Here is a 12,321-nt window from a genome sequence, read left to right on the forward strand (position 1 = left end):
CAATGTACAAGACCCATACCAGTGCTGTTCTCTGAACTAGAATTTTAAAATAATATCCACACATTACAAATCAGTGTCCAGCCAAAGCCATGCAAACTATAACGCTGACTTGAAGGAAGAAGAGACTAAACTCATAGCTGCACATATATACTACAGATAAATATTAGAATTGGAGAGTTCTAGAAAATCATGAGAGGAAAAAAAAATATTTGTATCAGTAACAGTATGTAAATACGAGTATAAATGTCATTAAGATTTGCTGTCAATACTGCTCCCTGTAAGTTAGTATATACCAATGGCTTTCAGACAATGCTGACCAGACATGACTTAATCTAGAAGTGTTTTTTGAATATCTAAGGTTTCCTTCAAGGGCTTTTACACAACATTTTACATAGTAAACGTTGAACAGGAATAGCCATGTTTTTATATGCAAAAGGAGATTAGAAGTCCCTCTAAAAATTTATTAGTCACAGACATCCCTGTCATATCAAGTTTGAATGATCCTTTGATTCATGCGGCATGACTTCATTATGCTTCAAGGATAAAATTCTGCCTTCTTGAGCAGAATAATGCATGATTAGGTATCACAAGGATTTTAGATTTGCCATGAAACATCTATTACTTCATGTACCTGGAAACAAAACTAGGTAAGACAGCTGATGATATCTGCAAATCGAGAAATATGGCACTGACAACAAATGCAGATTCCCAGACCAATAACATCAGACTCACAGAAAATTCAATGACCATGACACAGCACTAAAAACTATGTTTCTGTAGTAAACATTATAAATAAACATGAATAAATAAGTATGTAAATTTAATTTTAATATACAAGTATTATAATCATCTAAATAAGGAAGACCAAATGGTAGCATCTCGAATTCTAGTATCAGTAAATCTTAACTGTCAAAAATTTGATGTCTAGAATCAGGAATCAGGTGACAACATGGACGATAAACAGCACAACAATAAAACTTGCATACTGCTGGCCCAATCCAGTGGAAATAAAATTTCATACTCAAAAATACTTGTTTGGTTTTTTTTTTTTTAAATGAATTCCAAAGCAAATAATTACTTTGCTGCCTACTATACTGTACAATATACAGCAAGAACCACTGCTTGGAATAAATTCTTCTGCCTACTGTAATTCAGGATTCAGTACTGTTTGCATTCACAGTTTTAGGAAACTATGCTGGAAAAAACATCTAAATATAATTAACAATGAACATAACTGGCAATGACTCATGCTTTTGCTCTCACATTGCAACAAAATACAGACATACTGTAGCCCTAAATGTCAATCTTAATTACATATATTCCTCACTAGAAAAAGGACTTCATTAGAAACTGTGATACAGTGAAGAAAAATTTACAACTAAAGAAAAACTAGTAATGTAGACTAAATTCAAAATAATTTCTAAAAGCAAATCCAAAGAATTGTTACAGCTGAGAAGTGGATGAATGTTTCAAGACATGGTGATGTATTTCCAATACTGTGTACTACTACATTAAACAGTAATGGAGAAATGCATCAGTATCCCAGGACAAAAATGTATTGAATAGACACATTAAAATTGGTAAATAACAGATTCTTTAAGTAATTTGTTTTACTTCTGCTCACAGAAACTAGTCTTTCCGTACTGATTTTGAAAGTTACATAACTTTAAGTCTGTTCCATAATTTTCAGCACCTATTGTCATTCTTTCCACAGAACTCAGAAGGAAAAATTCTACCCAGCTGCTAGAATGACTTGATGAAAAAAGTACTCCTGGAGCCGCAGCCATCTCCTGCAGAACAGAACGTAATTTCAAAGCCAACGTTCAAACCTAAAGCTTTACACAACAGTGAGACAGGCCAGATAGGGAAGGCAAACATATATGTGGATAAAATATGGAACAGATAGAAGAACTGCCTCCAGTGACACAGAAGTTGGCAATTTTACATAAAAGGCCGGGGTGAGGGGGAAATCTGTTTTACTACTCATGTGGCTCGATGAAAAAAGCAGTCTAAAAGCAAAAGTTTAAGCAATAGCAGTGACAGTTCAGATTTTGAACTTGAAAAAGAAATAAATGTGATTTTCAAAAGGATGATGCAAAACCAAAACAAAAATATCTTCTAACAAGTTCTGTATGCACATATTTCTCTTGTTTCCTCTTTAATGAATATATATTAGAGAAACACCAAAAGGTGCCACAATGTACAGGCACCACCAGAACTTGAAAAAGACAACTTCTCATTTAGACCTAGAAATTAATGGCAATGCTCTCCTGCCAAAATAACAGCAAAAATGCTGCCACAGAAAAACACACCTTAAACTTAAGTTTTCATTTAGCCCAGAGAGTAGCCTGTCAAAACACTTCTGAAAGTGAGATCAAAACATCATATCTGGGGTTATGCGGAGACCAATTACAAAAATGGATTTTTGGAAGGAAAACCAGATCTGCCTTCTATTGCATCACCACCCTCTGTATTTTCTTGCACATTTTCCCGAATCCATTTCTATTGTTTTGCTCTCTTTGTATTTTAACTTCCCAACCCTCAAATCTACAACGACGTCTCAGAGGACAAGCAATCCTGTGTCTCATGCACTAGGTTTGAACTCAAGACCCAATTTCCCAGTTCAAGATAATCTACATAGAGCCAAATGTCTGTCTCCCTGTGCTCTTCACCCTCACTTACAGCTCCTACAGATTTTCTGAGCGTAGATAACATCGTATCTTTCCCACAAACAGCTTACTGTAGCATTGTTGGGGATGTCTCAGAAACAAACTAAATCGTTTGCAATGACTGTAGTGCCAAGTGCACTTCTGAACTACTGATCCCAGACATAAGCAAGCATTTCCTCAGAAATACGCCAAAAGTTAAGAAATGAACACAGGACACAGGGCTTGTCCCACCTTCCATAGTTTTGGGTTTTTTTTATACTTTTACTTCAAGAAGGCTGAGCTTTTTGTAAATTTGAGGTGAAAGAAATTTATTTTTTTTGCCACGGAAAGCTACAAAGAAAATAAGAGTCTTATCTAATTTTCAGAAAAAGCAGTAAGGTATATATTTTTCTAATGGCAAGAATGTATGTTTTACCTTAACATTCGATTTCTTAGAGAAGTTAACAACCACTCCCCATCCAAAGTCATCACCTTCATTCTTCACCTGGAAATATTACAAGATGTTATAACCCATGTATAATCAAATCCTATCAAGCATATTGCTTTGTATTTCTGATATTTACAACAGCGGTCATGGACTACCGTTCATCATGAAAATAGTATTTCTTTGAATTCGCTGTTGAGTGAGTAACAAAGAAACACAACGAAAGTACAAATTGTGGCTTAGTGCAACGCATGCAATTTTTCAAGATGGCAAACTGTCAGACAGAAATGAATCCTGCAAGTTTCATTTAAAGGGAGAGATTTGAAATAAAAACAAAACAACAGACTAATCAAATTACCTTAACCAGTCTTCCTGGCTGTAGAAAGGGCAAGCAATACTTTGGTTTGTGAATATATTCTTCAATCTCTTTACCCAGTTTTGCAAGCTGCTGTCGGATTTTGTAGTATATGACTACATTATCTTCATTGGGAATTGCTATTTTGTTGTACTGTCCTTCCAAAGTATTCACTCCTGTAATAAAAAGCACAATCTTGTGGAAATAAATAACTTCACCGGTTTAGAAATCAATGTTTCACTTTCAGATCCACATAACCAGTATTTTGTCACAATTTTTGGCATTGGTATTGCAAATAGAAAATCTATTTACAGTAATCCATTTTCTGGAAAGCTAGAAATCTATAAATGTGTCCATCAAATTTTATTTATGGGAAATCAAATATTAATATAATTATTTCTTTTCATAAACAAGCTTAAGAAAATGGAGAAGGCTAGACCTCCAACTGTCCAGGAACCATTGCATTAGGGTTGCACAGAAGCCCCACAAAAACTTGCAATGATTTGTAGGAGGGTATTCACTGCCTACCAAGTGCTCTTCCACCTCCTCCTAGGAAAATAAGATTGCTCAAAGACATCTTCAAACAAGATGTCTTCTGATAAGACAGAATTTGTTAGAAAATGTTCTTCCTAACCTGTTTTAGGCTCTGATTTCATCAGTTGGAAATCAGTATTTTCTTCCTCCAACATTTTTACGCTATATTTAGGCAAATCATTTTTCTTTATAAGCAACACACTTCTTTCTCTCACACTGCTAATACCACTAGTAAACATAAAAACAAGACACATTATAAACATCTCTTTTTCCTCTATACCAACTTGCTCTCTCGTGTGCTATTTGAATGAATATGGGTGTCTCAGAAATTCCGATTCACTGGGACTTGAGAGACAGGTCAGGTATTTTTAGCTGTCAACTTTTTAAAGAAAAAAGCTAACAATCTGTACTCATGGGATAATTTCCTCCTTGATCTAAACAAACATTTCTCTCGTGTGTTTTTAATTGCTGCTGCAGCACCTACAAAATTCTAACACTTAGTATGGTGCCTAAGAAAAAATGTCCAAGAAATATGAAAAATGTTCTCCAGTTCCATTTCTCTGTTTAAACAGCACTGTTGGAATGCCAGAACGAAGATCTAGGCATGCCAACTGGCACAGGGAAGTTCTCAGGAAATACATACTACATTTGACTACTACTGTCTTAAATACAGAACCTGCAAACTAACAGAAACTCTGCAAAGGGAATCAAAACCCCCTCTCTGCATGTCTATCAAAGCTACACGCACACATACACTATCACTCTTAATATTCTATTAACAAATGAACAGATGAACTGCTCATTCAGCAGCAGCAAAGGAAGTGGTTACCTCTTGTGTTCTTAAGATTTTTCTGGGTTAAGTTTTGAAAGAGGCCTCACTGTCAAACACTGGCTGAGATCTTTGGAAACTGACTTTGGCTCATGAAAACACACTATTTAAAGATCATGGCTTAAAATTTAGCTACTCAGTGGAGTGCAAATAATGTCTCAGTTCTCTCTGAATTTTGCTTTGTACTTTATTAAACATTTTTTCCTATATAACTCAGAATGCAGTGTGCCTGAGTTCTTTTCAGAGTTTGTAATGAGATGCTAGAACTACATTTCTTTTAGCTAAGTTTTGCATAACAAAATGGAGTAAGACTTTTCTTCTCTGCACCTCTAACAAGCCACAAGAATTTTTAAATTGTTTTTCCTTCTCCCTGTCCTACAGTTTAGCAACATGACAACCATTCCTGTCTGACTAGGAGAGGAAAGCTCTCTTGATAGACTGACAGTGCATATCAATATAGATCCCAAGACCAAGAGGAAATTACTCTATAACTGTAAAAAGACTATAAACTGTAACAACAGCAAATGGTGTATGACAACTGCCGGCCGGGAAGACAAGAGCTGCACAAGTATAAATTCTTACAAGCATAATGAAGTGTAACTACCCAATCTCACAGGGCAGCATCTTTTATACTGACTCTTGTGAGTACAACATACAGTAATATACTTACTTTCTACTATTTCTGGAATAGTTCTGTAATGTTGGAACTGATAGAAGGATTTTTCTAACATGTATTCAGGGTTGATTTCCTCTACTCGAAGCAAGTTCAATACCATGTTGTACGTCAGGTGGAATGCACTGTTCAAAGGATCAGCTGAACCCTGAAAAAGATCCAAGAATACTGTCCAGTTAAAAAAACTGATTGCAGCATGTAAGAATATATAAAATAAATAACAACACAGTGTTTTATATGAGGAGCTGCTTTGATGGGTACTACAACTTGTCTTGAATTTAGATTATGTATCACACCAAATCCTAAGCAATTTTATTATGCTGAACATGTAACAGTATTTATAAGTCTCATCATATCTATAGTTATACTACAATACTATAAATTAGATCTGAATGAAATGAAAAGTTCAGATGACAAACTTAGCTATTTCCTACAGTTGATTACTTGGATTACGTTATTTTGACTGGAAAAAGGGAAACATTGCTCCCATTTTTAAAAAGGGTAGAAAGGAGGCCCCTGGGAACTACTGACCTGTCAGCCTCACCTCTGTGCCTGGGAAGATCATGGAACAGATCCTCCTAGAAGCTACGCCAAGGCACACAGAGAACAGTAAGGGGATTCAAGACAGCCAACATTGCTTCATCAAGGCCAAGTCCTGCCTGACCAACCTAGTGGTGGCCTCCTATGCTGAAGTGACTACATCAGAAGCGTTATGGATGCTATCTATCTGGACCTCTGTAAGGCCTGTGGCACGGTCACCCACAACAGCCTTCTCTCTAAATTGGAGACAAACGGATTTGATGGGTGGACTGTTTGGTGGATGAGGAATTGGTTGGATAGTTGCATCCAGAGGGTAGTAGTGGTCAACAGCTCAATGTCCAGATGGAGATCTGGAGAAGTGGTATCCCTCAGGGGTCTGTACTAGGACCAGTACAGAGAACAGTAAGGGGATTCAAGACAGCCAACATTGCTTCATCAAGGCCAAGTCCTGCCTGACCAACCTAGTGGTGGCCTCCTATGCTGAAGTGACTACATCAGAAGCGTTATGGATGCTATCTATCTGGACCTCTGTAAGGCCTGTGGCACGGTCACCCACAACAGCCTTCTCTCTAAATTGGAGACAAACGGATTTGATGGGTGGACTGTTTGGTGGATGAGGAATTGGTTGGATAGTTGCATCCAGAGGGTAGTAGTGGTCAACAGCTCAATGTCCAGATGGAGATCTGGAGAAGTGGTATCCCTCAGGGGTCTGTACTAGGACCAGTACTGTTTACTGTCTTCATCAATGACATAGACAGTGGGACTGAGTGCACCCTGAGCAAGTTTGCAGACAACACCAAACTGAGTGGTACAACTGATATACCCAAGGGATGGGATGCCACCCAGAGGGACCTGGACAAGCTCAACAAGTGAGCCTTGTATGAACCTCATGAGGTTCAACAAGGCCACAAACGGATTTGATGGGTGGACTGTTTGGTGGATGAGGAATTGGTTGGATAGTTGCATCCAGAGGGTAGTAGTGGTCAACAGCTCAATGTCCAGATGGAGATCTGGAGAAGTGGTATCCCTCAGGGGTCTGTACTAGGACCAGTACTGTTTACTGTCTTCATCAATGACATAGACAGTGGGACTGAGTGCACCCTGAGCAAGTTTGCAGACAACACCAAACTGAGTGGTACAACTGATATACCCAAGGGATGGGATGCCACCCAGAGGGACCTGGACAAGCTCAACAAGTGAGCCTTGTATGAACCTCATGAGGTTCAACAAGGCCAAGTGAAGCATCCTGCACCTGGGGTGGGACAATGCTGAGTACCAATATATTTAATTGATATTAATTAAAACAAGCAGGTATTCAAAGAACACACAGAAGAATTAAGCAGTGACCAAGGAAGATCTAAAAGACCTCAATGCTACAGCCTCTCTGAACAAAGGGCAAACTTGAGAAACTGTCTCTAACTTAAGTGTCAGCACAAAAAGTCATCCTGGTAAAACAAATACCAAGTCACTGCAACCAGATGATAAAGACCCAAAACTTCTGAATTACGAAATTGCCCAACTGCGGTGCATAAACTTTCATCTAAAATAGCATTGGTATCAAAGGAACAGGTGCCTGACAGTACTTCAGAAAGGATCCGACAGAAATCCAGGAGCAGCAGACAGCTGGATAGAATACAATAAAACAGCAGCATAAATAGAATTCTTATAAAACCAAGTTAGATCTCACAAATCTGTCACAGCCCTTTGAAGGTGTTAAGAAGCATGTGGATTACTCCTTGATTCCTGAAAAGCTTATGATAACACACTCCCTACTTCCACAAACTAATATAATTAAGTCTTTAAGGAATTTAAAAAACCCAAACTCTTGTGAATTACTAAACAGAAAAACAGTGTAATTTGATATTTTTTTAAACAAAATTTCTCTGTGGAGACTCAAAGTGATCTGGACTTGTAAGAAATCTAGAAAAGGCATAAAGAGAAAAATAGCAAGGTCTGCAAAAAAAAAATACTAGTAGATCACTGAAGACACCAGCAATCCAGAGTGTCATAATGAGGAATAAAATGGCAAGCGAAATTTAATCTGAAAGTATATTATAAGATGAAGCGCAACAGTTCACAATGGTTTAGTATTTACTGCTCAGTAGTAACCTATACATGAAATAAGAGATTTACTAAGCTAGTGTTGTCATTTCAACTACTCCTATGAGTAAATTCAGTTGTGATTAAACATTTCGAATTAGTAACAACTAAAACAGATAACAAGAAAATAAGGATGTTTCAAGAAATATTTTTCATGCAACTTTATGACTGCTGAAAGCCCAATGTACTCTATCAGATATTTTAGAAGCTCGGAGAGGGCTAACACTGTGAAATATGCTCCTCTGCATCTTCTTTTAAGCTCAAAATTCCCCTTACCTAAAAGCAATTATACCGTATCCTCTTTAACTCATTTCCTTGCCTTTTGCTATATAGTCACGTGTCAGGCAGAGATATTCCCTCATCATATATAATAAAAAAAATAAATGGCCATTAAAAAAAAACAACTGATGATTAGCTTATATAAGGAAATGCTTAAATTCAGATTAAGTACTCTCCTAGATCAAGTGAAGTCTAATGGCTTTAAAGTGATGTTACCACAATGTACACGTTTCTTTCAATTTTAAATGCACAGCCAGGAATTCTGATACTACATCCATTGATGCACTGATGTCAGATTTAATGAGACAGTTTGAATCTAAGCTCCTTCACATGTAGGAGATTTAAGAATATTATAATCCCACTTGCTCTAAGTGAGATATAGAGCCTTATGACATAGAATCATAGGATCATTCGGGTTGGAAAAGACCCTTGGGAACATAGAGTCCAACCATCAGCCCCCCTCTACAAAGTTCTCCCCTACACCATATCCCCCAATACCACATCTAAACAACTCTTAAACACATTCAGGGATGGTGACTCAACCACCTCCCTGGGCAGCCTATTCCAGTGTCTGACCCGTGAAGAATTTTTTCATAATGTCCAGTCTAAACCTACCCTGTTGGAGCTTGAAGCCATTCCCTCTTGTTATATTGCTAATTACCTGTGAGAAGAGACCAGCACCACTACAAGATTACCTTACAAAAGCCAGAATCCTACTCACTGATTTAATCTCAGAAAAAAGTCCAGCTGTTACAGAGAGGACTTCAGCAAATGTTTATACTAAGAAAGTACCAACCTGCAGTTTAAGAAAAATCATATAGCCTAATGTTTTGCTTTCCATGGCCAGAGACTCATCCAGTCATTCTAGCTTACATCTGAGTAGATTGTAATTACACATGTAGGTTTTCACCTCAAGTGATGCACCACAGAACAGAAATACCTTAAATTACATCACAAAAAGTTTATTTAAAATAACAGTGTCAGTTCTGAAATGACCACAAATGGCTTTCTACTAACAGAAATGTGTGAATAAGTGCAATATCAACAGCTGAGCTACACCGTGCAGAAGAAAGATCAAGTTTCTACAGCAATCTCTGGTCTGATACACCAAAGATGAGAGAAATTCTGTTGATGCTAATCAACATATAACATAGCTTTTTCTTAGATCTGATAAAAGGATTATGTACCCAAGCTCTTGTCTATTTTTCTAAATATATCACTTATTCTAGGAAAGAGGAATCACCACTCCCTAAAAAGCTTGCTTCTCCACAACAGAGAATGCCATTTAAAGAATGGCATTTACTAAAGAATGGCAGAGCAATTATGCCAGTGTCAGTTAACGGTGAGTCAGATTCTTTCCTACAGCAACACCCACTGCTGTAGCCAGGCATCAACTAAAGCAGCTGGACTACACCCACCAGCTGGCTACAGCCACCGGCCTATCTACAGTATGGCAGAGATATGGCAAAACGCTGCTGTGACCACTCCAATCACACTATGAATCCCTCTTTCCATTCCTTACGATGTTACATAGCTTTAAACCATAACTTAGCTGTGTGCTCGAAACATTATAAAATATTTGAACAAATATAAGTGTCACACTCTCACTTAAATGCTATTATAAAATGAGAAAACAATGAACTTTATATCATAGTTGTATATCCACAGAACATGCCAAGAAAGACCAAACAACTCCTACAGATTCACTTTAAAGGCTTTTTAAAGATCAGCACAGTTGAACTGTGAAGGAGTGATTTAAGAACAAACTGAAAAACTCAGCTATTTCAAAGATATTTATTTAAAGCATACTTATTTTAGAGGCAGCATTTGAGCCAGTTGCTGATGTGGCAATTTTTATTTTAAACACATGATCAGTATTTTACAATTTGAGAATAAGATCATTTTATTAAGACAAAGCAGTTAAAATACAAATCAACATTGGCAAAACTTGCGAATTGTTCCTGTTCCTTCATCTCATAAACACATCTTTCTCCAAGTTTCAGAAATTCCCGTTTTCTTGGTGTTGTTCTCTAAGCAATACTACATTCAAAATCAAAAGTTCTGAGCAGCTCATTTTTTTTTCTGAAAACTGGAAATGTTACTTCTCCAAATTAAGTAACTACAGCCGCTTTACTGTATTACACTTCAGCACAACCAGAGAATTCTGCAGCGTGCATTAGTCTCTATTGACTACCCCAGGCTATCAATAAGACTCGCATCCAACAGGCAGCAATCACCTGGGTGCCCTTGCTTCACAAAACATGAGTAGACAATCAGCCTTTTCTAGCAAACGATAAAGATTGGCATGATATTGAAGAGGCCATGAGTGGTTCCCTAAAGACACATGCCAGATAATATGGTGGAGGGGAGGAAACATGGGATACATCACTGACAGGAAAATGGAAAAGGTGGGCCTTCCCTTCCAAACTTGCTCTTGAAAGGCCTACACAGTATAAAGTGTTCAACTATACTGGATTTTACTTGCTGCTAAGATATAATACGAGGCAACTCAGTTTTAACTTACATATTCTCTCTGATGGTTTCCTTCTCCTACAGTTGGTTTCTCTGTCACAAGCCCTGTGCCACCAGCTCCCAGAGCGATTACTTTTCTTTCTTACTTTCTTGAAAATATTGTGAAGCGTGTGCATAACATTTAGCTCACCCTCTACCATAGGTCCTCCTGTCACAATTAATCAATCTTCTCTGACAAGCTAGGGTATGCAATCATCTGCATCAAATTTTCTCAGCCTCTAAGGAAGCCTCTCCCTTGTTTCCAGAAAAAAAGCTCCATATTAGAGAAATGAAGAGCCACCAGCCACTCATGTAGATCAGGCAAAAGCCTAACTGATCAGAGCTGCAACAGAAGTTGATGAGAAAGACTGCCTTGAACAGCCATCAAGAAGTCACTTTCAAACACAGTTGTGCCCACAATTTTATTTTCATTGTTGAACTACCATGCATGTTCTCCATCCTCCTTCCCACAAGCAATCCTCCTCCTCCCCCTTTCAAAGAGGGCAGGCAGGCAATCTTCAACAGACAATAGCAACAGATTTATTCCTGAATATTTTAAAAAAAACCTTAATGATATTGCAAGTTTTTTATCCCTTTGGATGAGAACTGCCTAGATACATGAGAACACCCTGGATATATCAACAAAAATTCTCAGAAATTAATGACCTACTTTGTGCACTTGCAACCACTTCTTTTCTTGAGAAATATTAAGCGAATTTACCAGTAGTAACCTTTCAGGCTTTCCAAGATTTGGGTTGCAAAAGAATAATTGTTTTTAGCTGATAATGTTAAAAATCAAGAACATGACCATAAATAATTCACTACAGAAATAACTGAGTCAAGAACTATCTGAAGACTACAGCTGCTATACACTGTGTCCCGTTTAACTGCCAACAATTTCAGAATAGAGTCTCTTCTCAATACAATCAAATCATCCAGCAGGGCATTCAGCATTTACTAGTCCTACCATTTCTCGCCCATATAAGCTAGAAAGATACAAAAATTGGAGAGGAAGAAAACTAGTCTCTGGAACTGATATTCCCAACAGGTTTTTTTCCACAATTTTTTAATTGCTGTTAAGACTTAGAAGCCTTGTCTAACCAGAGATATGAGAGCTGTCATTGCTGCATTGTGGCACGTAGTGTTGAGCAAGATGTACATTTGGGAAGGGTTACTCTCTCTGCTGTCTCTTATACTGGAAGGAAAATATTTACATTTTCAAAACTGCTCCCATGCAGAGAGAGGAACAAATATTGCACATAACTGTCTTGCTCTCCAGCCTCTCTCGGAAAACATGTACAAAGCTTCCACAGGGAACACAAGATGGCAAATACTGTCTGAAAATAACTCACACGGACATTACAAGCTAACGAAGATGAAAGAGACAACTTGCAAAGCAACAATAAA

At 37.6% G+C, this 12,321-nt stretch overlaps 1 protein-coding gene across 1 annotated transcript in view; it reads right to left on the reverse strand.

Moving 5' to 3' along the window:
- The window catches only part of SKIV2L2 (superkiller viralicidic activity 2-like 2 (S. cerevisiae)), a 47,091-nt gene that overhangs the window by 11,607 nt on the left and 23,163 nt on the right, over positions 1 to 12,321 (reverse strand). Inside the window, exons 16-18 of the mRNA XM_014964995.1 lie at positions 5,482 to 5,632; positions 3,452 to 3,624; positions 3,085 to 3,153 (exon numbers count right to left, since the gene is read on the reverse strand). Of these exons, the coding sequence (XP_014820481.1) occupies positions 3,085 to 3,153; positions 3,452 to 3,624; positions 5,482 to 5,632 (393 nt within the window). The remainder of the gene's footprint in view (positions 1 to 3,084; positions 3,154 to 3,451; positions 3,625 to 5,481; positions 5,633 to 12,321) is intronic.

This window comes from Calidris pugnax, unplaced genomic scaffold (assembly GCF_001431845.1).
Source record: "Calidris pugnax isolate Ruff unplaced genomic scaffold, ASM143184v1 scaffold273, whole genome shotgun sequence".
NCBI classification, from domain to species: domain Eukaryota; kingdom Metazoa; phylum Chordata; class Aves; order Charadriiformes; family Scolopacidae; genus Calidris; species Calidris pugnax.